This window comes from Rana temporaria, chromosome 2, assembly GCF_905171775.1.
Source record: "Rana temporaria chromosome 2, aRanTem1.1, whole genome shotgun sequence".
Lineage (NCBI taxonomy): Eukaryota > Metazoa > Chordata > Amphibia > Anura > Ranidae > Rana > Rana temporaria.
The window spans coordinates 439,221,071-439,247,810 of record NC_053490.1 but is presented as its reverse complement, the minus strand read 5'-3'; the positions used below and the strand labels follow the sequence as shown (position 1 = coordinate 439,247,810).

General features: G+C 44.5%; 1 protein-coding gene across 2 annotated transcripts in view; it reads right to left on the bottom strand.

Annotated features, from left to right (window-relative positions):
• The window catches only part of SLC43A2 (solute carrier family 43 member 2), a 117,398-nt gene that overhangs the window by 40,010 nt on the left and 50,648 nt on the right, over positions 1–26,740 (bottom strand). For both annotated transcript variants that reach the window (XM_040338387.1, XM_040338388.1), the window contains exons 3-5: positions 11,175–11,397; positions 9,531–9,586; positions 7,860–7,936 (exon numbers count right to left, since the gene is read on the bottom strand). In XM_040338387.1, the coding sequence (XP_040194321.1) occupies positions 7,860–7,936; positions 9,531–9,586; positions 11,175–11,397 (356 nt within the window). The remainder of the gene's footprint in view (positions 1–7,859; positions 7,937–9,530; positions 9,587–11,174; positions 11,398–26,740) is intronic.

Genomic DNA, 26,740 nt, shown 5'->3' with positions numbered 1-26,740 from the left:
ACATTCATTTTGAATGGGCTAAAACCAAACCAAAATTAGTCCATGCACCACTTTTTTGGAACGCACAGCAATAGCATTGCATGCAACTTTTTTACCGTGTGATCAGGTGCAGGCAAACACTTTGCGTTTTCAACCTGTGTCTGGGGTGTTAACTTTGCACTGACCCCCAAAGCAGATCGCAAAGGGCAGTGTCATTGGAATGCGGTGCAGGAAGCCGTGCGGGAACGTGGCTTACCTGCACTGCATTATAGTATCCGGCGTGTACGCACAACCCACGTGCAGAGCTCGCCAGGAAGTTGGCACAGCGCTGAGCTAATCACAGGCAGGGAGACATTGTCTGCACGTGGGGTGTGCGAACATGATGGAGCCAGGGGCGGACTGACCACTAGGGGGCCTCATCAGGGTTTGCCAGGCTCAGTAAAACCAGGGACCGTATGTAAAAATCTGTGTTTTTTTTACATCTGTCCCTGATATATCCGAAACCGACATGCTTTTGATGTGAAAATCCCGAGATTTTAGCTGCCTCGCCTCTGCACTGCCTCCTGGCATGGTGGACATCTGTAAGCCCGGGGGCCCCATAATCTTCTATTGACCGGGGTTGTTAGTTCGCCCCTGGGCGGAGCTCATCCTTACATTCTAGTGTGAACAGGCCCTAAGAGCAGCCAGTGTTGCCCACAACATGCAATATTACCGTATATACTCGAGTGTATGCCGAGTTTTTCAGCACATTTTTTTGTGCTGAAAATGCCCCCCTTGGCTTATACTCGAGTCACCTTTTTTGCGCCTAATCTCCCAGACTTTGGGGACCCGGTACCAGCTGGCTGTGTAGCCCCACTCTTCACATATGTAGCCCCATTTCTTCTCTAAAAGTGTGCAAAGTTTGTTGTCTGGGGGGATCTTCGGCCGGGGAGCACCGATTTTTCAAAGCCGGGCACCCCTTCCATAGACTCCCATGTTAAACGTCAGTCTAGTCATGGACACAGTGAGGCATGAGCACAGTGAGGCGTGGGCACAGTGAGGCATAGGCACATTGAGGCATGCGCATGGACACAGTAAGGCATGAGCACAGTGAGGTGTGGGCACAGTGAGGCATGCAGATGGGCACAGTGAGGCATGCAGATGGACACCCTAGGCTTATACTCGAGTCAATAAGTTTTCCCAGTTTTTTGTGGTAAAATTAGGTGCCTCGTCTTATATTCGGGTCGGCTTATACTCGAGTATATACGGTACATAAACTGAGAAACTTCAGGCCTCGTTCACACCATGTGCAGAGACATAGGGGGGATATACTAAAACTGGTGCAGACAGCTTCTAACTACATCTTGTTTAACCCATTCCATACAGGGCATTTTCACCCCCTTCCTGCTCAGACCAATTTTTAGTTTTCAGCGCTGTCGCACTTTGAATGACAATTGCGCAGTCATGTAACGTGGTTCCCAAACAAAATGTAAGTCTTTTTTCCCCCCACAAGTAGAACTTTCGTTTGGTGGTATTTGATCACCTTTGATCTGCTGTTTTTACTTTTTGTGCAACATAAGAAGAGCGACAATTTTGAAAAAAACACAATGGCCCGGATTCACAAAGCACTTGCGCCAACGTATATCTTGAGATACGCCACGTAAGTGCAAATATGCGCCGTCGTATCTGTGCGCCGTGCCCACAAAACTAAGATACGCCTAAAAACAGGCTTCATTCCACGACGTAACTTGCCTACGCCGGCGTAGAGTGGGCGCATATTTACGCTGGACGCATGTGGCGCTCCCATTGATTTTCTATTAAAATATGCAAATGAGGGAGATACGCCGATTCACGATCGTACTTGCGCCCGGCGCAGGCTACGACTGGTGCACGTAAGTTGTACGTACATCGTAAAGTTAAGCCCCATAAAGGAGGTGTAACTCAGCAGCATCCATGCAAAGGGCTGCACCAGGAAACACAAGCCCGCGTATTTTACGTTGGACATGAATATGACTAGGCGTAGGTTACGTTTACGCCGTAGGCAGTGATCCGGCATATCTTAGGCAGTTGTTCCAAAGTGATTGTGAGCATGCGCACTGAGATGCGCCCACGGGACGGCGCATGCGCCGTTCGTTATACATATCTGTCTGTCGCTCGGCCCATCATTTGCATGGGGTCATGCCTCATTTGCATGGCTCACGCCCACTTCTACCTACGCCGGCTTACGCCTAGGAAACCCAGCGCCGTTTTGGGAGGAAGTGCTTTGTGAATTCCATGCTTGCCTCTCTGCGCTGCGTCGGCGTAGCGTAAAGGAGATACGCTACGGCGGCATAAATGTGCGCCAGTGTCTGTGAATCCGGCCATCATCTTTTACTTTTTGATTTAATAAATATCACAATTTTTTTTTTTAAACGATTTAGGCCGATACGTATTCTTCTACATATTTTTGGTAAAAAAAAACACGCAATAAGCGTATTTGATCGGTTTGCGCAAAAATTCTAGCATCTATAAAATAGGTAATAGAATTATAGCCCCTGCATTGCTCGAGACACGGTGCGCGTGCCCGGCAGCCGCGATGTTCGCCGGTCACCCCTAGAGGGCTGGGAATGCCCAGCCTGTCCTGAGATTTACACCACCCTGCCAGACCTTACAGCCTGGTTGGTGACCTCATATTTCCACACCGCAATTAAGGCAAAGCACCTTGGTCATCTTTCATCATCCAGCCTATGAATGGAGGGGAAAAAGGAGAACTAGTAGATCGGAGAGCTTCTCTCTTTGGACTTTTTCAGACAAGTGTTGAATTCTAAAGCAGCCTAAAAATTACGCACCTATATCGTTAATGAGCATTTTGGATGCGTTGTACAGGCATTCACGTTGTCAGACTCCTCAAAGGACCTACATGTTTTTTTGTTTGTTTTTTTGGTACAAGACTAAAATGGGAAATTATCACTTCAGCTCTGAGGAAGTGGGTTGAATGACGCTGGACATCAGATTGAGTGTGTCTATGGGCAGAAAGATGTACCAAAGGAAAGTAAATATAGCAGCAAAAGCCAAATTTGTTGTTTTTATCATTAAATGGGCTATTCATTCTTGACTTCTTATTTTAAGCTCTGCTTTATCTTACTGTACACTGTGAATTTGTATATTTATTTATTTTTTTGACATGTAAAAGAAAAAGGATGCATAGCTTTCATTTCTTATATCGTGCGAACAAAAAATACATTTATTTTAATTTTTTTATCAAAACCTGACAGTATGCAGACACTAAGGGAGTGACGACAAAACAGTTATCACACACTTTTCTGTTACAGTAGTGTTCAATGTTTTTTTGTCTGACAAATGCTGTTTTCGTGCATACACAGAAAGATAAGGATTTCTGAGGATAAATGGCAGTGACATGACTACATTTCTAGATAAACATATGTAAGAAACACCAAGAAAACAGGTACATGTGGAGCTGTATTCTGGAGGAACATCACAGGAACACTGGCTGGAATGAATGCTTCTTTTACATATAAAGCAGATTGTAAACCCTTATTTTTTATTTATATTTTAATAAACATGCCATACTTACCTGCTCTATGCAATGGTTTTGTACAGAGCAGCTTTGATCCTCCTCCCCCTCGCCGGTTCTCCTGGCTTCTCCCCTCCCCACAGAGTGCCCATCATAGCAAGCTGCTATGTGGGCACTCATGCAGGCTCGCTCTGGAGCCGGCCGCGAAGCCGAAAGCTGGGACAGCCGGGTGCCCACAGTGTGTGTCCGTTTTCATCAGATCTCACCCAATCCGATCTGCCATGGACAGATGGGGACGTATCGGCATCCGTCTGATTTTGGCGGATCGGTTTGGATGTCAGCGGACATGTCTCCGCTGACATCCGACGCTCTATAGGACTGCATGGAGCGGCCGTTCAGGTCCGCCGTCAAAACTGACAGGCGGACCTGAACGGTCTGACCGTGTGAAAGGGGCCTAAGGCCTTAACCATGTCCCCCATGACTGGACAGTAAAATAACAGAAGCACACTGATGAGGCCAGCTCTCCTCTTCTGTATTCAGTAAGCACAATGCAAAGCAATAGTGCCCTGATGGAATCCGAATGCTGATTCCCTCTCTCCCTCTCCCAGTCTGAGTGCTCTCTGTAGGGACTCAAAGGACACTGATACTGTTAGATTCATATTTGCTAACCTTACTTAAAAATACAATGGCCCGGATTCACAAAGCACTTACGCCCGACGTATCTCGAGATACGCCGCGTAAGTGTAAATATGCGCCGTTGTATCTGTGCGCCGTGCCCACAAAACTAGATACGCCTGAAAATAGGCTTCCTACGACCGACGTAACTTGCCTACGCCGTCGTATTGTGGGCGCATATTTATGCTGGGCGCATTTGCCGCTCCCATAGATTTTCTATGCACATATGCAAATGAGGGAGATACGCCGATTCACAAACGTAGTTGCGCCCGGCGCATAATAGACGCGGTTTGCATAAGTCGTACATCCGGCGTAAAGTTATTCCCCATATAGGAGGCGCAACTCATGCAAAGGTATGGACCAGGGAACACAAGCCGCCGTATCTTTTGTCGTTTACGTTGTACGTGAATATGACTAGGCGTAGGTTACGTTCACGTCGTAGGCAGTGATTCGACGTATCTTAGGCAGTTGTTCCGACGTGATTCTGAGCATGCGCACTGAGATGCGGCCACGGGACGGCGCATGCGCCGTTCATATTAAGTACTTCTATGGCGCTTGGACCATCATTTGCATGGGGTCACGCCTCATTAGCATGGCTCACGCCCACTTCCACCTACACTGGCTTACGCCGAGGAAACCCAGCGTATCTTTAAGAGCGAGTGGGAGCAAGTGCTTTGTGAATCCAGTGCTTGCCTCTGATACGCTACGGCGGCATAAATATGCGCCGATGTATGTGAATCCGGGCCAATATGTACAAAAGTGTTTCATATTCTTTCACATGTCCCTGTGTAGATTTTGTAGCATTTTAACAGAGTGAAATGATTTTGACAGCTATGCAAATAAATTATTTTATTTTTTGGGGGGGGGGGGGGGGGGCATTTATCTTTCAATTATGCAGGGAAGTAACCCTGTTGAAGGATAAACCCCCCTTCACACTTATCTGTCTTAAGCCAAGGACGACCCTGGCTTCCTTTCTTTGCAGAGATATTCTTCAGGAACCAGGCAACAGACTACAGCAGAACTGGAACTATTTTAAGATCATTTTATCTAAAATAAGCCAGCGTTAACCGTTTGCTGTTTTTTTTTTCCATGAAAAGATTTCCGATTAGTCAGGCAATGTAGACTGGAAAGCTATTTGGGTTCTAAGTACAGTTTACTGCGAAATTTCAGTACACTTCATTCTGTAGGGGATCAAACTGTTTGATATTTGGAGTATGAATGTTATCCTAATGACAAAAGTTCCCTGCATGGCCAGTTTAGGTAGTATCACTCACCAGAATAGCGATACAACATGGAGATTACTATAAGAACCATGAAATCAAACAAATGAGAACCAGTGCCCTAAAGGGATTATGATGAGTATTACATAAACAAACAGCTACTTATAGAAAGAAAAGACTGGATACAGAAAAACAAACAGGGATCATACAGTTGAGCTCACCCATTTTCAGATTAGGGCAATGACACAGAAGACACATTATGACAGAGTGTGTGTGCCCGTCTGTGTTACCTACTGGTGTCCCTAGGCAACAAGACTCCTCGCAGTACAGCCCATAATCGCTGCTGCAGCTGATCACAGTGATGAAGCCCTTCGAGCTGATAGAACCCATAATGTAGACATCATAAAATTGCTGATTCTGTCAGATTTTAGGTGCTGAAAGCGGTACCATTATTTTGCATGGAAATTTGGCGTTTTATATTGTAGGCCTGTTATTCTTAGAAATAACTCACTTAAATCTGACCAAACAAGAGTCTAGTAGACATCTCGGGTATGATAAAGTTTGAAACACAAAATCATAATTTATAATATAATAAATAACTATAAATAATTATAACAAATAATAATAGAATAATAATAAAAATGATTCAATAATGTAATCAAATCAAAAACAATGAAATTTGCTCAGTTGCAGAATTGTCGCTGTCATTACTTTCAGTGTCTGAAGACGAATTTCCCCACAAATCGCTATCGTTCAATTCTGCAAGTGATTCTAATTTATTATCGCTGTTTTCTAGCTGCTCTAAAACCACTTTTGACATACAGGGACACTTTTTGGTTGCTATGGACAATCTCCAGTTTACAGGCAGAAAGAACAGTCTTTATTATATAAAAGTGCATGCAGGACACTGGGCAGACCACTAGGGACAAAGGGGATGTGTAATTATTTTACACAGTACTGTAATCTGTAAGATTACAGTATACTGTATGTATTGTGTGTTTTTATTTTTTTGAATTTGGCGCTGATCTCCGCCCCCGTGCGTCGTAACGTCACAGGGACCGGAGCTCTGCGGCACTCGAGGCACCGTGTGAATCGAGCGAGGAGACAGCTTGCTCACACAGCGGGGAGACATCGCAGGATCCAGGGGACAAGCTAAGTAAACTCCGCCTGGATACTGCGATGCGATCCCGAGTCTGGCTCGGGGATACTGCTAATGGTACTGGATTTCCACCACGAGCCAGACTCAGGATTACCACCAGGGAGGTTAAAGCGGAACTCTCTCAATCTTTTGACATAAAGGGACACTTTTGGTTGCTATGGACAATCTCCAGTTTACAGGCAGAAAGAACAGTTTTTATTATATAAAAGTGCATGTAGGACACTGGACAGACCACTAGGGACAAAGGGGATGTGTAATTATTTTATACAGTACTGTATTCTGTAATATTACAGTATACTGTATGTGTACTGTGTTTTTATTTTCTTGAATTTGGTGCTGATCTTCGCCCCTGTGCGTCGTAACGTCACAGGGAACAGAGCTCGGCGGCACTCGGGGGACTGTGTGAAACGAGCGAGGAGACAGCTTGCTCACACAGCGGGGAGACATTGAAGGATCCAGGGGACAAGCTAAGTAAACTCCACCTGGATACTGCGATGCGATCCCAAGTCTGGCTCGGGGATACTGCAAATGGTACTGGATTTCCACCCCGATCCTGACTCGGGATTACCGCCAGGGAGGTTAAAGCGGAACTAACGGTCAAAAGAAGCGTACTAACGGTGAGATTTTAGGACAACAGTCCGTCAGACAATCCAATGCCAACAATCTGATCGTGTGTACGAGGCTTAAAGTTAGATGGATTCCAGAAAGTAAATGCTACATGAATCATCTGCCCTTAAGCCTCGTACACACGATCGGATTTTCCGACGGGAATTGTGTGATGACAGGCTGTTGGTGGAAAATCTGATCGTTTGTACGATCCATCGGACAATTGTTGTCGGATTTTCCACGGACAAATGTTGGATGGCAGGCTTTCAAAATTTCCGCAAACAATTGTCGGATTTTCCGATTGTGTGTACACAAGTTGGACAAAAGTACAAAGTACAAAGACGCATGCTTGGAAGCAATGCTCACCAAACACAACATTAGCAGAAGGTGCCCAAAAGGTGGTGCTAAAGAGCTGAAAAACCACATAGTTTTGTGTTTGTTTACCAACAATTGTGTACCGTTTTATGCAAGACAAATTGAATTAAATCTGGGTTTATGGTTTGTGGTGCTCAGATGCAGTGTAGTTTTGCTTTAAAAACTTTGGCATTATATATTTACACATTATCATGTCACTGAGTGGAAATTTTATAAGTGCAAGAAAATAATTAAGGCCTTAATATTGCAATCTTTGTTATAGATGATATCCCAATGTATTCAATGATATCAGTCATTTTCACAGCGAAAACACAAAATGTAATGACAGGTGGAGCAGCAGCTTCATACTTACTGTAAGAGATGTAAAGGTCATACACATTCCACCAAAGCCATTCAGACATAAGGCTACGAAAATCAGCACAGACAGCGCTGTAGTGGGGAAAAAAAAGCATGGATCATTACCGACTATCCTTCCAAACAGACATGTCCTATAATCATGATTCAATATGACTGCTGTTTGTATTGCTAATTGTAAACAGGTGTCAGAATAAATAATAATTACTTTGCAGTTTATTAAACCCTGAAAAAAGGACGATGGTGAGGAAGTGTTTGTAGAGGCGGGTTTAATTGTTTTTCCTTGCTTCACCCAGGAGGTTATCTAATGTGGGGTGGAGCCGCAAGAGCCGCCGAGGGACCCCAGAAAAGGTGGATCAGGGGGCCACTCTACACAGTGGAGGTAAGTATGACATGTTTTTTTTTTTATGTTTTATCCTTTACAATCACTTTAAACCCTCCTATCCTTGAGGTCTGGTTCAAACCTATGCAGTTTGCATATTCCAGGTGCATTTTGCGTTTTTCAAAACACATTTTTGATCCATTGAAGTCTATGGAACCGAAAACCAGAAAAAAGTCCCTGGCCCTTTCCATAGAATGCACAGATGTGAACGTGACCCATAGGAAACCATGTTCAATTGACTGTAGTGGGTTTCTGCAAAACTGAAAACGCACAACAAAATGCACCAGGCCTTACAGCCAAGGAAGATGCCACCTTAGGCTGGATTCACACATACGCATTTTTAATGCTGTTTGCATTTTGCAGATTTGCACTGCAGTCCATTTAACATGGTTTCCTATGGAACACGTTCTGTAGTGCAAATCTGCAAAATGCAAAAAGCATTAAAAATGCATAGGTGTGAATCCAGCCTAATGCTGCGTACACACGACCGTTTTTCGGGTTATAAAAAATGCCCTTTTTTTTTTTAATGTCATTGAAAACGATCGTGTGTGGGCTCCAGAGCATTAAAAATGTCGAACATGATCTAATTTTTCCCGACGTTTTTAACGTCGTAAAAAATGGTCGTGTGTGGGCTTTAACGACGTGAAAAAAACGTGCATGATCAGAAGCAAGTTATGAGACGGGAGCACTCGTTCTGGTAAAACTAGCGTTTGTAATGGAGATAGCACATTTATCACGCTGTAACAGACTGAAAAGCGCGAATCGTCTCTCACCAAACTTTTACTAACACGAAATCAGCAAAAGCAGTCCCAAGGGTGGCGCCATCCGCATGAAACTACCTCTTTATAGTGCCGTCGTACGTGTTGTACGTCACCGCGCTTTGCTAGAGCATTTTTTTTTCACGATCGCGTGTAGGCAAGGTCGTTTTAATGATCAGGTTGAAAAAAACGTCGTTTTTTTCTAGACCATTAAAAACGTAATTTTTTACAACCCGAAAAACGGTTGTGTGTACGCGGCATTAGCCTCTGTTTGATCGGCAGCTATCATGGTGCTTCACACGTGATCGGTTATGACACCAACCATTTGATGGTTCAGTTGAGAGCACAAGCAACCATTTATCCACGGCACGCTTTGAATATACTGTTTTGGGAGATAGTTAAATCAATGGGTTTGGTTCTTAGCAATTACTTCCTACTCTTTTTCCTTTTAATAAATCAGTACTTATGCATTAAAGGAGTTATAATTTAACCATGCAATTCATGTTTTTGTCTTCACAGTCTTACTTACAGTTGGGATTACTTGATCCATATGCAATAAGCAGGCAAGAAACACCAAAACTGGCACTGAAACAAAAAGAAAGCACGTTTTTTTTCTTCTGGCAAATATGGTCACTCGTATTCACAAAAATGCAACTGGTGGTATTTATTAAATGCTGGAGAGTTATACCGCCTGTTACCTATACATCTTGCAGTCACTGGTGGTGATATCCCAGTATAAAAGCCCCACTTACTAGCTGTGATACGTTTTAATGTGCTGTGTTTTTGGAAAGGCAATGATAAGAATGTACATAGGTGAGTGTGAAGTACACTCATTGCACCAACAAGAGTAGAAATGGATATATGAACTGTAGTAAGGAGATGTCATTGCTAGAATTAGATAGCCGAAGTCAAATGGCTTCTCAGCTCAAACGTTGCCTGAAACTGAAATCCACTGTGGTTGACTTGATTTTATTTCCTAAATACTACAGATTTAAAATCACAGTATTTCACCTAGTAACCAAAGTACAGGGTGGGCCATTTATATGGATACACCTTAATAAAATGGGAATGGTTGGTGATATTAACCTCCTGTTTGTGGCACATTAGTATATGTGAGGGGGGAAACTTTTCAAGATGGGTGGTGACCATGGCGGCCATTTTGAAGTCGGCCATTTTGAATCCAACATTTGTTTTTTCAATAGGAAGAGGGTCATGTGACACATCAAACTTATTGGGAATTTTCACAATAAAAACAATGGTGTGCTTGGTTTTAATGTAACTTTATTCTTTCATGAGTTATTTACAAGTTTCTGACCACTTATAAAATATGTTCAATGTGCTCTCCAGTGACATGCGGCGAGTGCTACGTTGTGGGCTCTTGCGGAATGAAGCTAGGACAGCCACTGATGTTTCTTCATTAGACCCCTTTCACACTGGATACGCCTATAGCGGTTTTACCACGATTTTAAGGCTCCGCTATAGGCGTATCCAGTGCAGGGGGCTAATGCTCCTTTGCAGCAGTCTGTGATTGCCTGTGTCCCAAGGGTTGCAGGTTCGATCCCGGCGTGGTCCACTCAGCCTTTCATCCTTCCGAGGTCGGTAAAATGAGTACCATTGAGTTGGGTAATAATGACAACCATTATCAGCGCTTAGACACATCGGCAACGGTGTAATTGGCGCTATATAAGTGTAAGCATTATTATTATTATTATTATGAAAGGGGTCTAACATCAGTGGCTGTCCTAGCTTCATTCAGCAAGAGCCCACAGCGTAGCACTCGCCGCATGTCACTGGAGAGCACATTGAACACATTTTATAAGTGGTCAGAAACTTGTAAATAACTCATGAAAGAATAAAGTTACGTTAAAACCAAGCACACCATTGTTTTTCTTGTGAAATTCCCAATAAGTTTGATGTGTCACATGACCCTCTTCCTATTGAAAAAACAAAAGTTGGATTCAAAATGGCCAACTTCAAAATGGCTGCCATGGTCACCACCCATCTTGAAAAGTTTCCCCCCTCACATATACTAATGTGCCACAAACAGGAAGTTAATATCACCAACCATTCCCATTTTATTAAGGTGTATCAATATAAATGGCCCACCCTGTATATATAGCTGCTATGGGCAACAAGATCCCTATTATCTGAAGGCACATTAAAGATTACTCACCTTCCACTTAGCCTCAGCTTGCGTGGACCATACTTGTCCATGATGATTCCCAATGGAAGCGAGATTGCACTAAGCAAGAAAGATCCCACCGTAAAAGCCAGATTTAACATTTCATCTTGTTCTTTACACACCAGCCAGCCCCTGAGCTCTATGAGTTGTTCTTGTTCTTCTTCTGTGTCATTTCCATGAGCGCTGCTGTTTGTGGAGTTAAATGTCACATTTTCTGTATAGGAAAGAAGGAAGAGGTAGGTCTGTGTAAAACATTTATGCTAAAACTGATACAACAGTATTTACAATCAAACACAATAACATCAGATTAATACTATGTAAATGTGCAACTGTATTATAAAGTTAGATTTTGACAAAAATAGTTAAAGTGTGACCATACTCTAAACAAATAAGATACACAATGTGTGGATTTGAGCAGGGGTGGGCAATCTTAAAGGGTGGGCAATCTTGTTATTTAAAAAAAAGTTTTTTTTTAAATAAAAAAAAAGTTTTTTTTTAAATAACAAACATGTTATACTTACCTCCACTGTGCAGCTCGTTTTACACAGAGTGGCCCCGATCCTGGTCTTCTGGGGTCCCTCGGCGGCTGTCCCGCGCATCAGCTAACCCCCTTATGGGAAGCTGTCTCCCAAGGGGATTAGCTTGCGGGTGCGCCATAGCCGCCGATTGTATCACCCGGCGCGTCATTGATTTGATTGACAGCAGCGGGAGCCAATGGCTGCGCTGCTATCAATCATGCAATGAATGAGCCGAGAAGAGCTGAGAATCCCGCCCGAGAAGCCAGCACTGGATAGGAAAGATCCTGGACCGCCACACTCCTTGAAACGATGTCTTTATTTAGCAAAAGAAGTTAAAAAAACAACCAAAAACAATGCAGTCAAAAAGAAGAAGTGGACAAAAGGAAAAAGGTGGCTGACATGTTTCACATCTCTTGATGCTTACTTGAGAAGCCAGCACGTTCACGACATGGGACTTTTGAGGGCTTAGGTAAGTAAACGGGGGGCTGGGGGGTTGCTAAACGTCGGATGTTTTTTCACATGTATGGATCCCGTGAGGATCCGTACCTTTCTCATCCGCTTGCTCAGCAGGGATCACTCCGTTGATCCCCGCTGAGCCGGCAGATGACAGGGCGGTCCCTGCACACTGTGCTGGGACCGCCCTGTCAGATCTACGCTCTCCCCTATCGGGGGGTCAGATGAACACGGACCGTCTGGGTCTATTTTGGCACTCCTCTCCTACATGTAAAGCCACAAGGGTTGCGCACTTCGCCATTCATAGAAATCATTGTAGTTTTTTTTCAAAAAATACGCGTTCTCTGATTGAACGAGATGGAGAGGAGGGTGATGAAGTCATGATCTCTATCTCGTCCAATCAGAGAACACACACACAGGAACGGCAAAATTATGGCTCTCACTATGTGTTAATCAGGCTATTACAGTGCTTTACAGAAACACCCAGGATCTCAGATATACATCCATCCATCCATCTACCCATCCACCCATCCATCCATCCATCCACCCATACATCATCCATCCAGCCAGCCAGCAATCATTCTGGGAGTTCGCCTTTAACTGCAGATGAATCAATCACTGTAGTTTAAAATTCATGTATCAGAAAGATACAATTACAGTGAATGTCACATTCACCGCTTTATAAATCTATCCCAAAGTGTTTCTGTCCCCCCCAGTGGAGAGATTTCTCTACACTCCCTGTCTAAATTCTCCCCACGCTAACCAATACAAAAAAAAAATGTCTGGGATTCTAGCTTAAATTCAAATGTAAAAATACCAAATAAGTTCTAAACATCCATTTCATACAGATTCCAGACAAATATTTATCCTGCTTGTGGCTTCGATTTCCTCAAGTGCATTGGCATGAAAATGGCAGTGTATTGCCAGGTACATATTTGTTTACTTTGTTTCAGAATGTAGAGAAAGTTCTGGCTGCTTCATGGAACTCAGTGTTACTTCTGTATCCAGATGCTTGGGATCAGTTCTGTTTATAACAATGCTAGACACCAGAGGTTATTTCCTAGCAAGACCATAACGGAGTCCTCAATGTCTTTCTATAAATAAATCCATACACGCGCCATGGTACTAAGAAAACAGCCGGTGGCAGAAATGACCCATGAGAAAGAATCATTCATCTCTGATTATGCTTTGGCAAATGCAAAAAGTGATGTACACAACCTATTCCCACAGAACATCCTTTATTTCTTACTTTGATTAGGGCAATGCAATTGACAATAATGCACGAACCCCCCCTGTCAGGAGAGCCGCCGATCGGCTCTCCTCTACTCGCGTCTGTCAGACGCGAGTGAGGAAGAGCCATCAACGGCTCTTCCTGTTTACATCGGGGTCCACCTGTCATTGGACACGGCTGATCACGTGATAAAGAGTCTCCGCCGGAGGCTCTTTACCGAGATCGGAGATGCAGGCAGACTGACACCCGCATCACCGATCGCCGCGCTGCGCGCCCCCACGGGCGCGCGCGGCATTAAATCCTGCAGGACGTTCTGGAACGTCCTGTCAGGATTTCAGAACCACTTCCCGGATGTAAATTGGCTATAGGCCGGGCGGGAAGTGGTTAAAGTTTTACTAAACCCAGGACTCTGCATTCACTATATATCTGGTCTCCCACAGTACACAGAACATGGAAATGCAACTATTTTACTAAATATAAACTGCTAAATACCTTTTCTCATCAGAATTTTCTAGGAAAATTTTCTAGGAAAAAAAAAATTCTCAAATTGGAAAGAAATCTTCTCACTTCCTATTGAGTCTATAGGAGTAAATAATATTTTCAATATTGAGATGCAGAAGAAAAAACCCACAACATTTTAAACCATGTCCTACCTAGTTTAAAATGTTCCTACTAAAATCTAATATGCTTTAGGCCCCTTTTACACATGCTGTCCGATCAGGTCTGCCTGTCTGTTTTTCAGGAGGACCTGATCGAACCCTCCCTTCACCTCTGTGGAGCGATGGATGTCAGCTGTGACATGTCTGATGACATCCGCCGCTATCCGATCTGGTCCCCCAAATCCAGATGGATGGAGGTCCTATTTTCCTTCGTCTGGCGGATAAGATGAAAAACGGACAAGTGGTCTGTTTTCATTGGATCATCACATAGAGGAGAGCGTGGCTCTGACAGGTTCGTTTTTTTTGCATGCTCTCACTGCAGGGGGCAGTTTTGAAATTAGTGGGCCAGACACTGCCAGCAATGTTCTAAGCAGAGCAGTGCCATGTCAGCAGTTTTTCTCCCAATGTTCGGGCGGGTAATTGACAGGTGTGGGGGAATTCCTCTCCTTTAGGCCCCTTTCACATTGGACCTGTAGCCACAGTGGCGGTATATCGCCGCTAAAAATAGCAGCGCTATACTGGCAGGATTGCCACGGGAATCGGCCGCTAGTGGTGTGGTATTAACCTCCGCTAGCGGCCGATAAAGGGTTAATACCGCCCGCAATGCGCCTCTATAGAGACGCATTGTGGGCGGTATTGCCGCGGTTTCCCATTGTTTTCAATGGGAAGGAGCGGTGAAGGAGCGGTATACACGCCGCTCCTCTCACCGCTCCAAAGATGCTGCTGACAGGAGATTTTTTTGGAGTTTTTCAGGCGGTATAGCAGCGCAATTTTTAGCGCTGTACCGCCTGAAAAACTCCTCAATGTGAAAGGGGTCTTAGTGGCTAAGGTCTAAAGAAAACCAGAGCATGAGTATCATTGATCCCTATGGAAAACAGATGGTTAGTGGACAGAGTAATTAATACGGCAGATGCTAGACAATCAAACCATGGAAGTGCCATTTTCTCCAGTCCTGAATGCTTCTTTGGTTTTGTTACACAGAATAAGTTATTAATCAATGCAATGTAAACTGCATAAATTATATTTAGAAAATATAAGATTTCTACTTTTATATAATTATATCACCGTATTTATCGGCATATACCGCGCACTTTTTTGGGCAAAATCGTGGGTGCGCGATATACATCGATACCCGCTTCCCGCGTTGTTTGAACCACTGCGCCGACATATACCGAGCGCAGTACACTCGTGTATAGTCGGGCAGGCTCGGCTCCTCTCGCGGTCACGTCCTGTGCATCCTGTACGTCCTTTACGCGAGAGGAGCCGAGCCTGCCCGACTATACACGAGTGTACTGTGCTCGGTATATGTCGGCGCAGTGGTTCAAACACAACGCGGGAAGCGGGGATCGAGCGGGAGGACACCACGATGGCCGCAGACGGACGCCGGACCGGACGAGGCCGCCGATGGACGACGGGCAGGACGCGATGGACGACGGGCAAGACACCGACGAGGGGCATCCAAACTGTAAGTATTTTTTTTTCCAGGAATTTTCCTTCAAGTTCGGGGGTGTGCGCTATACGCCGGGGCGCGTTATAGCAAGATAAATACGGTAACTATTTGGTAATGGAATCTGATATAGTAAACTAGCACATAGCATGTCAGTCTACAGTGGTCTGGCTCTTTTTTTTTCTGTGCATAAACCTGGGTTCACACTAGTACGACACGACCGTTGTAGGACTGTCATCCTACTTTGGCAACATCCGTCCTACTCCGATTCGACTTGAATGAACAGGATACGACTCAGACTTGTCCTTTGACCAATCAAAACAATCCCAGTGTGACATATATTCCTCTTTCTGCTGCTGTAATCACCATGTCGGATGTCACTAGTTGGATGGTTAGAACTTTGGTCCGACTTCAATGATATTGAATGGGCTGAAAATGGACCAAAGAAGTGCAGGAACCTTTTCTAAAGTCGGACCGACTTGTGTCAGACTAGTTAAGACGGCTTTCAAAGGAAACCACTGATTTGTACACGTCATGCGACACGTGCTCCCAAAGTCAGAACGTATTGAATGGGCTGAAAATGGACCAAAGAAGTGCAGGAACCTTTTCTAAAGTCGGACCGACTTGTGTCAGACTAGTTAAGACGGCTTTCAAAGGAAACCACTGATTTGTACACGTCATGCGACACGTGCTCCCAAAGTCAGAACGTATGTCGCACCAGTGTGAACCGGGCCTTAACGAACATGCATTAAGACAACACAAAAGTGTGAAGGGGCCCTAATTCTTAAAAAATTTCAAACACTAATGCATTGCCAGAAGTGTTCTTCTTTAAAGCAAGTTTTTTTTTTCCAATAGAGATAACAACCAAAATGCTACTTAAAAGTGAAATAGGGATAAGAAATAGGACAAGAAAGTTGTACTAAATCCAAAAAAACATGCTGCACAATTTATTTTGTGCTAAATATAGTGTAATTCTCACATACGACAGGTGGGTTAATTATTACCTATGGAATGGTAAACATGTAGCTAGATGGAGATGATTTATGCGGTATCTTCATCTTTCCTCCCATCCCCCTTCAGTTGTATGAGGGAGTCTAATAATGGCCTTAGAAAAACAAGGATAAGGTAACAGGAAACAGATGTGGGTGAAAGGTCAGTCAGATAGGCTATGGAGGCCCAGCCTATGCAGTAAAGGCGCAGACATTGTATTACGTCGTTGGCACTGGCTTTGCCTACTTTGCACAAAGCCTACACCGTGTAGACAGTGAGAACATTGCGCTGAGTAGAACTTATCAGTAAACAAGTGACCGTTATAGCTCTGGAATGGAACAGGCTCTTAGCCAGTGTCCTTAGCACTTTAAGAACCCTGGCACAGTTCCCAAAACAAAAGAATATTTGTACCTCAGGATATCATAGCTGAAACTTAGATGAACCCTTCAGATGGATCCTTATGACGTTTATTAACTCTCTTCAGACCTCAGTTTCCAGCTTTGTTTCTAAAACTATATTTTTAAACTGTCGTTTAACCAATTAAGGCCCACCCTATAGCAGCTTTAACAGGGCGGCACCTCTGTGCCTGATCAGGTATATATATTAGGGGTGGGCATCTCCACTGGTCTCACGATTCGATTATGTGTGCATGGTTAAAAACTCTTCATACAAGAATTCAAGCAGTCAGAATAACAACATTTTCCAGAAGGATGGTGGGATCAGAGGCATAGTGGGATCAGAGACAGAGGCATGGTGGGATCAGAGGCATGGTGGAATCAGAGACAGAGGCATGGTGGGATCAGAGGCATAGTGGGATCAGAGACAGAGGCATGGTGGGATCAGAGGCATGGTGGGATCAGAGACAGAGGCATGGTGGGATCAGAGGCATGGTGGGATCAGAGGCATGGTGGAATCAGAGGCATGGTGGAATCAGAGACAGGGGCATGGTGGGATCAGAGGCATAGTGGGATCAGAGACAGAGGCATGGTGGGATCAGAGGCATAGTGGGATCAGAAACAGAGGCATGGTGGGATCAGAGGCATGGTGGGATCAGAGGCATGGTGGGATCAGAGGCATGGTGGGATCAGAGGCATGGTGGGATCAGAGACAGAGGCATGGTGGGATCAGAGGCATCAGTATACACAGATGCTGACCTATATAAAAGCAGAGTAAATCGGTGCCAGACAACACTTGATGAGGTACCATAGTGCATTGGCATAGAAGCTAAATGTGATGCAATCTAAGGTGTGGTCTAAATGATGCTGTTCAGATAGAAAGGGATCAATTCAGGAACAAGCTGAAGTACGAAATTGAACAGGACATGCTGTTGTGCTACGAAACATTAAGCAAATATTATTGAAGCCCTGCACAGTCTGAGCAACAGTGCCTGGACTACGCCAGCCTAGGAATCCAAGTTATTCCGTAAACTAATTACACTGGGCCGGATTCAGAAAGCCCGGCGTAAATTTGTGCGGGCGTAGCGTATCTCAGATACGCTACGCCGCCGTAACTTAGTGAGGCAGGTTCTGTATTCAGAAAGAACCTGCGCCCTAAGTTAAGGCGGCGTAGCGTATGTGGTCCGGCGTAAGCCCGCGGAATACAAATTTTCCATGCAGTGGGCGTGTTGTATGGTAATGAAGGCTGACCCCACGCAAATGACGTTTTTGACTAACGGCGCATGCGCCGTCCTTGAACGTATCCCAGTGCGCATGCTCCCAATTACGCCGCAAATAGTCAATGTTTTCGACGTGAACGTAACTTACGTACAGCCCCATTCACGGACGACTTACGCAAACAACGTAAAATATGACGCTGTTCGTACGTTTCCGACGTCCATACCTAACATGACTTACCCCTGCTTTATGAGGGGTAACTTTACGCCGGAAAAAGCCTTACGTAAACGACAGAAAAAAATGCACCGGGCGTACGTACGTTTGTGAATCGGCGTATCTACCTAATTTGCATATTCCTTGCGTAAATCTACGGAAGCGCCACCTACCGGCCAGCGTAAATATGCAACCAAGATACGACGGCGTAAGAGGCTTACGCCAGTCGGATCTTAGCAAAATTCCGGCGTATCTTGTTTTCTGAATACAGAAAAAAGATACGCCGGCGCATCCTAGAAGTTACGCGGCGTATCAATAGATACGCCAGCGTAACTTCTTTCTGAATCCGGGCCACTATGCCCATATTAGCAACATCAAGTATTTAGCCCTTATTTACAGAAATGTGCAGGCGCACTTTAGCAACAGCGATCGTGCCTATTCCTAAAGGAGCCCGTGCCATGACTGGAGGCGCTTGCGCGGGAGTGACGTAATCGCGGCTCCGGCCAATCACAGCACTGGAGCTGCGATACCTGGAAGTAACAGCCCGGGAGAGATAACTATTATTGAAGCCCTGTACAGTCTAAACAACAGTTCCTGGACTACGCCAGCCTTGGAATCTGAGTTATTCCGTAAACTGATTACGCTATGCCCATATTAGCAACATCAAGTATTTAGCCCTTATTTACAGAAATGAGGGGCGCCGAAGTCTACGGTGCACGTGCCGTAGACAACAGCGCAGGCGCACTTTAGCAACAGCGATCGTGCCCGCTCCTAAAGGAGCCTGTGCAGCGACTGGAGGCTCCCGCGTCCTTGCGCGGGAGTGATGTCATCACGGCTCCGGCCAATCACAGTGCTGGAGCTGTGATACCTGGAAGTAACAGCCGGGAGAGATACATATTATTGAAGCCCTGTACAGTCTGAGCAACAGTTCCTGGACTACGCCAGCCTAGGAATCTGAGTTATTCCGTAAACTGATTACACTATGCCCATATTAGCAACATCAAGTATTTAGCCCTTATTTACAGAAATGAGGGGCGCCGATGTCTACGGTGCACGTGCCGTAGACAACAGCGCAGGCGCACTTTAGCAACAGCGATCGTGCCCGCTCCTAAAGGAGCCCGTGCAGCGACTGGAGGCTCCCGCGCGCTTGCGCGGGAGTGACGTCATCACGGCTCCGGCCAATCACAGTGCTGGAGCTGTGATACCTGGAAGTAACAGCCGGGAGAGATACATATTATTGAAGCCCTGTACAGTCTGAGCAACAGTTCCTGGACTACGCCAGCCTAGGAATCTGAGTTATTCCGTAAACTGATTACACTATGCCCATATTAGCAACATCAAGTATTTAGCCCTTATCTTTGGAATACTGCCTCTAGGCCATGTGTAAAACAGTGGTTTTATATCGTCCTCTACTACAGTCCCACATTTATCACACTTCTTAGGCCATGCAGGATCAGTAACTTTCTGTGATTTCCAAAACTATACTGGGGTTTTTAAAATAAACATGACAAAATGCACTTAGCTATTAAAGAGAGTATGTAAATCTATCAACATGTAAGATGGCACGTTGCTCAATACATGAAAATGACTGAGATTAAGGCGAAACATACCTTCGAGGACTACACTGGTGATTACATCTCTTTCTACTGAGATATTAACCACTTGTTGGCTGACACCCGCATGCCAAAATCAATGCAATTCAAATTAGTTAACTGTTAAAAGACCAGAAGAAAAAAGGACTTGTATAACATTTTCAACATTACAACTCTGGATGCAAAAATCTACATCTGGAGTTGTACGCCCGAACGCACATACAGTGGGCCGGACTCAGATACGAGATACGACGGCGTATCTCCAGATACGCCGTCGTATCTCTGAGTGCGGGCCGTCGTATCTATGCGCCTGATTCAGAGAATCAGTTACGCATAGATTTCCCTAAGATCCGACCGGCGTAAGTGTCTTACACCGTCGTATCTTAGGCTGAATATTTACGCTGGCCGCTAGGTGGCGCTTCCGTATAGTTACGCGAGGAATATGCTAATTAGGTATTTACGCCGATTCAGAAACGTACGTCCAGCCGGCGCATTTTTTTTACGTCGTTTACGTTAGGCTTTTTCCAGCGTAAAGTTAGCCCTGCTATATGAGGCGTAGCTAATGTTAAAGCGGGGGTTCACCCTATTAATAAAAAAATATATATAATTTTTCCCTCTAGCATAAAATGAGGCATAGTAGCGCGAGCTACAGTATGCCTGTCTTTATTTTTTTAGCCCCGTACTCACAGTGCAATCGTAGAGACAAGATTCCGACTCCCCGCGGGGAATGGGCGTTCCTATGGAGAGGGAAGGTGATTGACGGCCGGCTCTGGCACGTCACGCTTCTCCGGAAATAGCCGAAATAGGACTTGGCGCTTCACGGCGCCTGCGCATAGTCTGTGCGCAGGCGCCGTATAGCGCCGTGAAGAGCCGAGACCTGTTCCGGCTGTCTTCGGGGAGCGTGACGTGCCAGAGCCGGCCGTCAATCACCTTCCCTCTCCATAGGAACGCCCATTCCCCGCGGGGAGTCGGAATCTTGTCTCTATGATTGCACAGTGAGTACGGGGCTAAAAAAATAAAGACAGGCATACTGTAGCTCGCGCTACTATGCCTCATTTTATTGTAAAATGTTGTCATGAAGGGTGAACCACCGCTTTAAGTATGGACGTCGTTCCCGCGCCGAGTTTTGAAAAATGTACGTCGTTTGCGTAAGTCGTTCGTGAATAGGGCTCTGCGTAAGTTACGTTCACGTCAAAACCAATGAGGCTTTGCAGCGTAATTTCGAGCATGCGCACTGGGATTCTTTCACGAACGGCGCATACGCGCCGTTCACAAAAAAATGTAAAATACGCAGGGTCATCTTAAATTTAAATAAAACACGCCCACAACATCCCCATTTGAATTAGGCGGGCTTACGCCGCCACACATACGTTACGCCGCTGTAACTAAGGGCGCAAGGTCTTTCTGCATACGGAACTTGCGCCCAAAGTTACGGCGGCGTAACGTATCTGAGATACGTTACGCCCGCAGATAGACAAATCTATCTGAATCCGGGCCAGTACGTTTAAAGTGGTTGTAAACCTACACAGGTACGCCTAGATTAAGGCTTACCTGTAGGTGCTCAAAATATCTCCTAAACCTCCACGGTTTAGGAGATATTTACAGAAATGACGGGCGCCGATCTCAACGGCGCAGGCGCACTTTAGCAACAGCAATAGTGCCCGTTCCTAAAGGAGCCTGTGCCGTGACTGGAGGCTCCCGCACGCTTGCGCGGGAGTGACGTCATTGCGGCTCCGGCCAATCACAGCGCTGGAGCTGCGATACCCGGAAGTTACCCCAGGGAGAGATGTTGGCTGCCCGAGCGGTGTACGAGGACGGCTGTGGGGGCTTCGATTGGAGGCGAGTATTACATAATGAGCTAGTATGCTATGCATACTAGCTCATTATGCCTTTGTCTTGCAGGTGGTGTTTAAAGTGGATTTACTTCCTCTTTAACGCAGATACTTGTAAATTCACGTACAGCCATTGACTTCTATAGATGGCTCTATGCAGTACCTGTGGGTTGGCTGGGAAATACACCAAAATTTTAACTGGTTGTAAACCCTTACATATAACCCTAAAAATAATTATCTTACATATACCCACTGAAGGGACTAGCCTCTGGCAATACAAAGAGATGAAACAAATTCTTCTGCATAAGTTGTACCTGTTTATCTGCATCACTCTCTCTCCTCTACAGCGTCCTAAAGCACACATTTTACACAGCATTTTTCAGCTCCGAAAAGGTAGGGGGCAGGAATCACACACAGCACAGCATACAGCAGGAGCTGGGTGTAATCTGAGACTTGAGTAGAGGCAAAGAACACTTCTCCTCTATACAGTCTTATAGGGAAACGTGCACAGCTGAGGCTGTCAATCACCTTCTGTGTGCAGGAGGAGAGTAGGGAGATTTCCCAGATTGTCTGGTGTTGGTATAGCCTGTCAGAATTGACAGGCCAGTAAACACTATAGAAGGATATTCTTTATTCCCTTTTCATTTCAGAGGTTTACAACCAATTTAAAGTGGATGTAAACCCACTCTTATCCTTCCTAAACTACTGCCATAGTGGTTATCTATAAGGATATAGACCCCATTCACACCTAGGCGTTTTTACGCCTGTAGCGCTACGCCGCTGCCGCCAGAGGGCTGAAAACAGATGTCCCTCTATGGAGATGGTTCACATCTCCACGCCGAACGCCTGTCGCCTGCCGCGTGAAAAAAGGTCCCGGACCTTTTTTTCAGGCGTCTTCGAGCGTTCGGCTAGGAGATGGCAATCATCTCCATAGAGGGGGTCATCTTGGGGCACAACTAGGCGGACAATACCGGCGTTTTGTCGCCGCAAATCGCGGTACAAAACGCCGCTATTTTTACCGCGATTTGCGGCGACAAAACGCCGCGATTTCGTCCGTCTAGATGTGAATGCAGCCTTACATGCCTCCTGCATGTATCCTTACCTGTCAAATGTCTCCCCTCTGTCTGTTATGAGACCCGAAAAACTGCAGATTCTGTCGGTGGGTCTGTTGTTCGGAGCTCTGTGGGTGGAGTCATGATATCCGACTCCCCACCCACCTCTACACTCACCTTATCAACATGCATTTTCTTCTATGTATTTCTTACACTGAACTCCTGCTATGATCACTAACATCCAGTCAAAACCCAGAAAAGTCATCACATGACTTCAGCATGCCCAATCATGCCAAGATGTGGAGCAGCCAACCCTGGGAGAACTGGAGAAGGAGATCTAAAGTACATAGAATGCCTCTCTCAGGCTCATGCATGAGATCTATAAATCACCCGTCACTCATAGCAATGGGGAGAAACAGGCTCCTATTTATCTGTCTGTCAGTTTTTATCTCACTGAAAAAAGATTAAAAGTACTGTTTGAAGCTGGATTAACTCTTTGTGGCAAGACTGGGCAGAGATGACATGAAATCCTATACTGTACAAGGTGCAAGCCTTAATTAAAAAAAAAACATTTCGGGTTTACATCCACTTTAAGCTATCTGGCCATATATGACTGTGTGCATGAGCCCTGATTTAGTGTGGTCACCATATTAGGCGTAAGCTGCACTGTGACTGCCGCTATTTTCATTCAATTAGTTATCATGGAGACTGTTCACATTAATAGGAACAGAAATGCATACTACAGCACTGTGGACATCGCTGGATGGACCGGTTTAGAGTGTGGTCAGGGTTCTTGTTTACAGGAACACTTACAAAGAATGCTGATCAATTTATGTTATGTTTAAAGAATTAAAGAAATAGGGAACACATTACAAGCTAAGCATGCTTAAAAGACAAGTGAGTAACTTGAATCACCAAGAGGTATATGTATATGGGAGGCTAAGCCTCATTCTTAGAATCGCTGGTCAGAAAGACAAATGTTTCCAAGTAGCACATAAAACAACATAAACTATGATGGCAGAAAATTCCAAACCCATGTGCACACAGCATAATGGCTTACTTCTTCTCTGATTATGATCATCAGGTTAATTTGTAACCATAGTTAGTTTTAAAATTGTGTATAGGAATATTTTAAAATGTGACCTTCCCTATAGTAGCAGAAAACTACTAGAGCAAAAAACAAAAAGTGTAAACTGTACAGCAGAGTAGAAGTAGCAAACAAACTCAAAGGATTTTGTTGGCCCATTGTTTGCTGGCAATACAATACGACCAATTCAAATGTTGTTTGTAACAACCAGAATAATATGGTTTGAGGTCTACATCGGTGCAGCTGACGTTTCGTTTGAAACAAGGCAGGGTAAAGTCAATTCCTAACTGATAATTAGTGGTTTAAAAAACAGGTTTAATACAACAGATAACTGGTAGCGCTGTGTACAAGGATATCCTTAAAGTGGAGTTCCACCCATAAATATAACATTACATCAGTAGTTTTAAAAAAATGTCATTAGTCCTTTACGAAAAAAAACAATTTTTTTAGATGCCTTCAAAGTGTTGTTGCTAGGCAGAATAGTTAATCTTCCCACTTCCTGCACCTAGGTGCTTAATGCTTCCTAACCTACACCGCACAGACTCCAGGGAATGTAGTGGGTGTAACTTTCCAGGAGTCTGTGCACTCCCCAGTCTCAAAGAATCATGTGACTTGGACAGTAGAGGTGCTGAAACCTGATCTGACACTGCTTGTGCAGCACTGAGCACGTGCGAGAATACATTAAGCTTGTGTATTACAGGGGTATTTATATATAAAAAGTGAAATTGTGGCCGTAACTCCGCTTTAAGGTGCTGAAATATAAAAACCCTTAAAATGTAAACCTCTGAAATGAAAAATGAACAAAGCATATCCCCAAAAGTGTGATTTATGTCTGATCTCTTTTCCCTGTGCTATCTGCACTTCTGACAGGCACACCACAAATTCTCTGATGACAGCCCCCCCCCTGCACCCAGAAGATGACTAAAGCCCCATACACACGGTCACACTTTTTGCCAACCAACTTCAAAATCTGCAAGTTTTCTAATTTGTCTGACCGTGTGTACGCTCCATCGGACCAACTTTTTCGGGTTTCATCCAACAAAAAGTTGGGTCTGCAAACGGACCAACTTTTCGGCAACAAAAGTCTGATGGTGCCTTGTCTGACCGTGTGTACAGCAATCCAACCAACTTTTGGACAAAGTGCAAATACGCATGCTCAGAACCAATGTTAAAAGCAACAAACAATAGCAGAAGTTAACCAAAGGGTGGCGGTAAAGAGCAGAAAATAGCAAAAAAAACACGTGATGTTAGGAAAGTTTTAGAAAAGTTTGCAGAAAAGTCTGACTGTGTGTATGCTATGGGTGTGGCCGGACAAATCAATTAGGAAAAAAATCCAAGGGAAATTTTGTTGGATGTCTGACTGTGTGTATGAGCCTTTAGGCCTCGTACACACGATCGGTTAACCAGAGGATAAGGGTCTGATGGACCGTTTTCATCAGTCCAAACCGATTGTGTGTGGGCCCCATAGGTTATTTAACCTTCGGTTAAAAAGAAAGCCAACTTGCTTTAAAATTTAAAAGATGGATTGCTAACCGATAGGTCAAAACCGATCGTTAGTACGCACAACCATCGGTTAAAAATCCACGCATGCTCAGACTAAATTAGGGGACAGGAGCGCTCGTTCTGGTAAAACTAGCGTTCGTTATGGAGCTAGCACATTCATCAGGCTGTAACAGACAGAAAAGCGCGAATCGGCTCGAACCAAACTTTTACCAACACGCGGTAACACGGAATCAGCAAGAGCAGCCCCAAGGGGAAAGGTATTTAGTGGCAGTATTTTAATGTAAAAAGAAGATTTATAAGATGTGGGCACTGCGGGAGGGGGGGAGGGGGTGGATGAACTATTTTCATATTACTGGGTTTAGTAACGCCAATAATTCTACTCAAGATTTTTCAAGTTTTGTGCATGTTGGGCCAAAATATAATGATTAGGCAGCAAAGTGCCCCCAGAAATTATAGTATAGTGTTCACAACTATATCCGATTACCTAATCTCTTCTCCAACCATGCCATCTTTACTCATACTAGGGCACAATTTCCAACATGCCCAACATATGCAAACAGCCCTCTGCATAATCAGAAAAGATTGTAGGTATGTGCCATATACAGTATACATACCTCCCAACTGTCCCTGATTTCGAGGGACTGTCCCTGATTTGGAGCAATATCCCTCTGTCCCTCATTCTCCTCATTTGTCCCTCATTTTGGTCTGATCTATGCAGATGTATATAAAATGCACTTTTTATCTATGAAAAAGTGTTTTCCAGGGCTAAACCTTTCATCTGATTTCCAAATTGCTGCATTTGTAAATTCCAAAAGCCAATATAAAGAAATAATAGTGGTAAAAAAAGCACTTCTGGGTTTAACCAATCTTATTTTTTTGTACAATTCTCCTTTAAGGGGGCGTGGCAAGGGGTGTGTCCTATTCCTTCATACTTTTGCTGATAGCTGTCCCTCATTCCTATCTCAGAAAGTTGGGAGGTTATGAGTATATACAATGCATAATAGGAGCGTCGGCAGAATTCTTTCTTCCTCTACTTTCTACTCTCTGATTCTGATGGTATTCGGAATACAGGTGGTGACCTGCAGAACTTAGATCAGTAGTAGACACCAGCATGAGAAGCTCAGATCATACTGGTTTTGTTTTGGATGAATAAGTAGGAAGCCACCTGCAGTGCAAGACTCTATAACACACTGCCTTACTTTAACAGACTGACACAGATATATAATCAGCGTAGAAGAACTTCATTGTTCAAGTTGTTGGCAACTTCAGAATGCCTTGTGGTAAACAATAATCAGCCCACTATGTTCATCTTTGTTGACAGGTTCCTAAAGATCAAGCTGCAGCTTTGTATTTATCCCTTTTCAAAC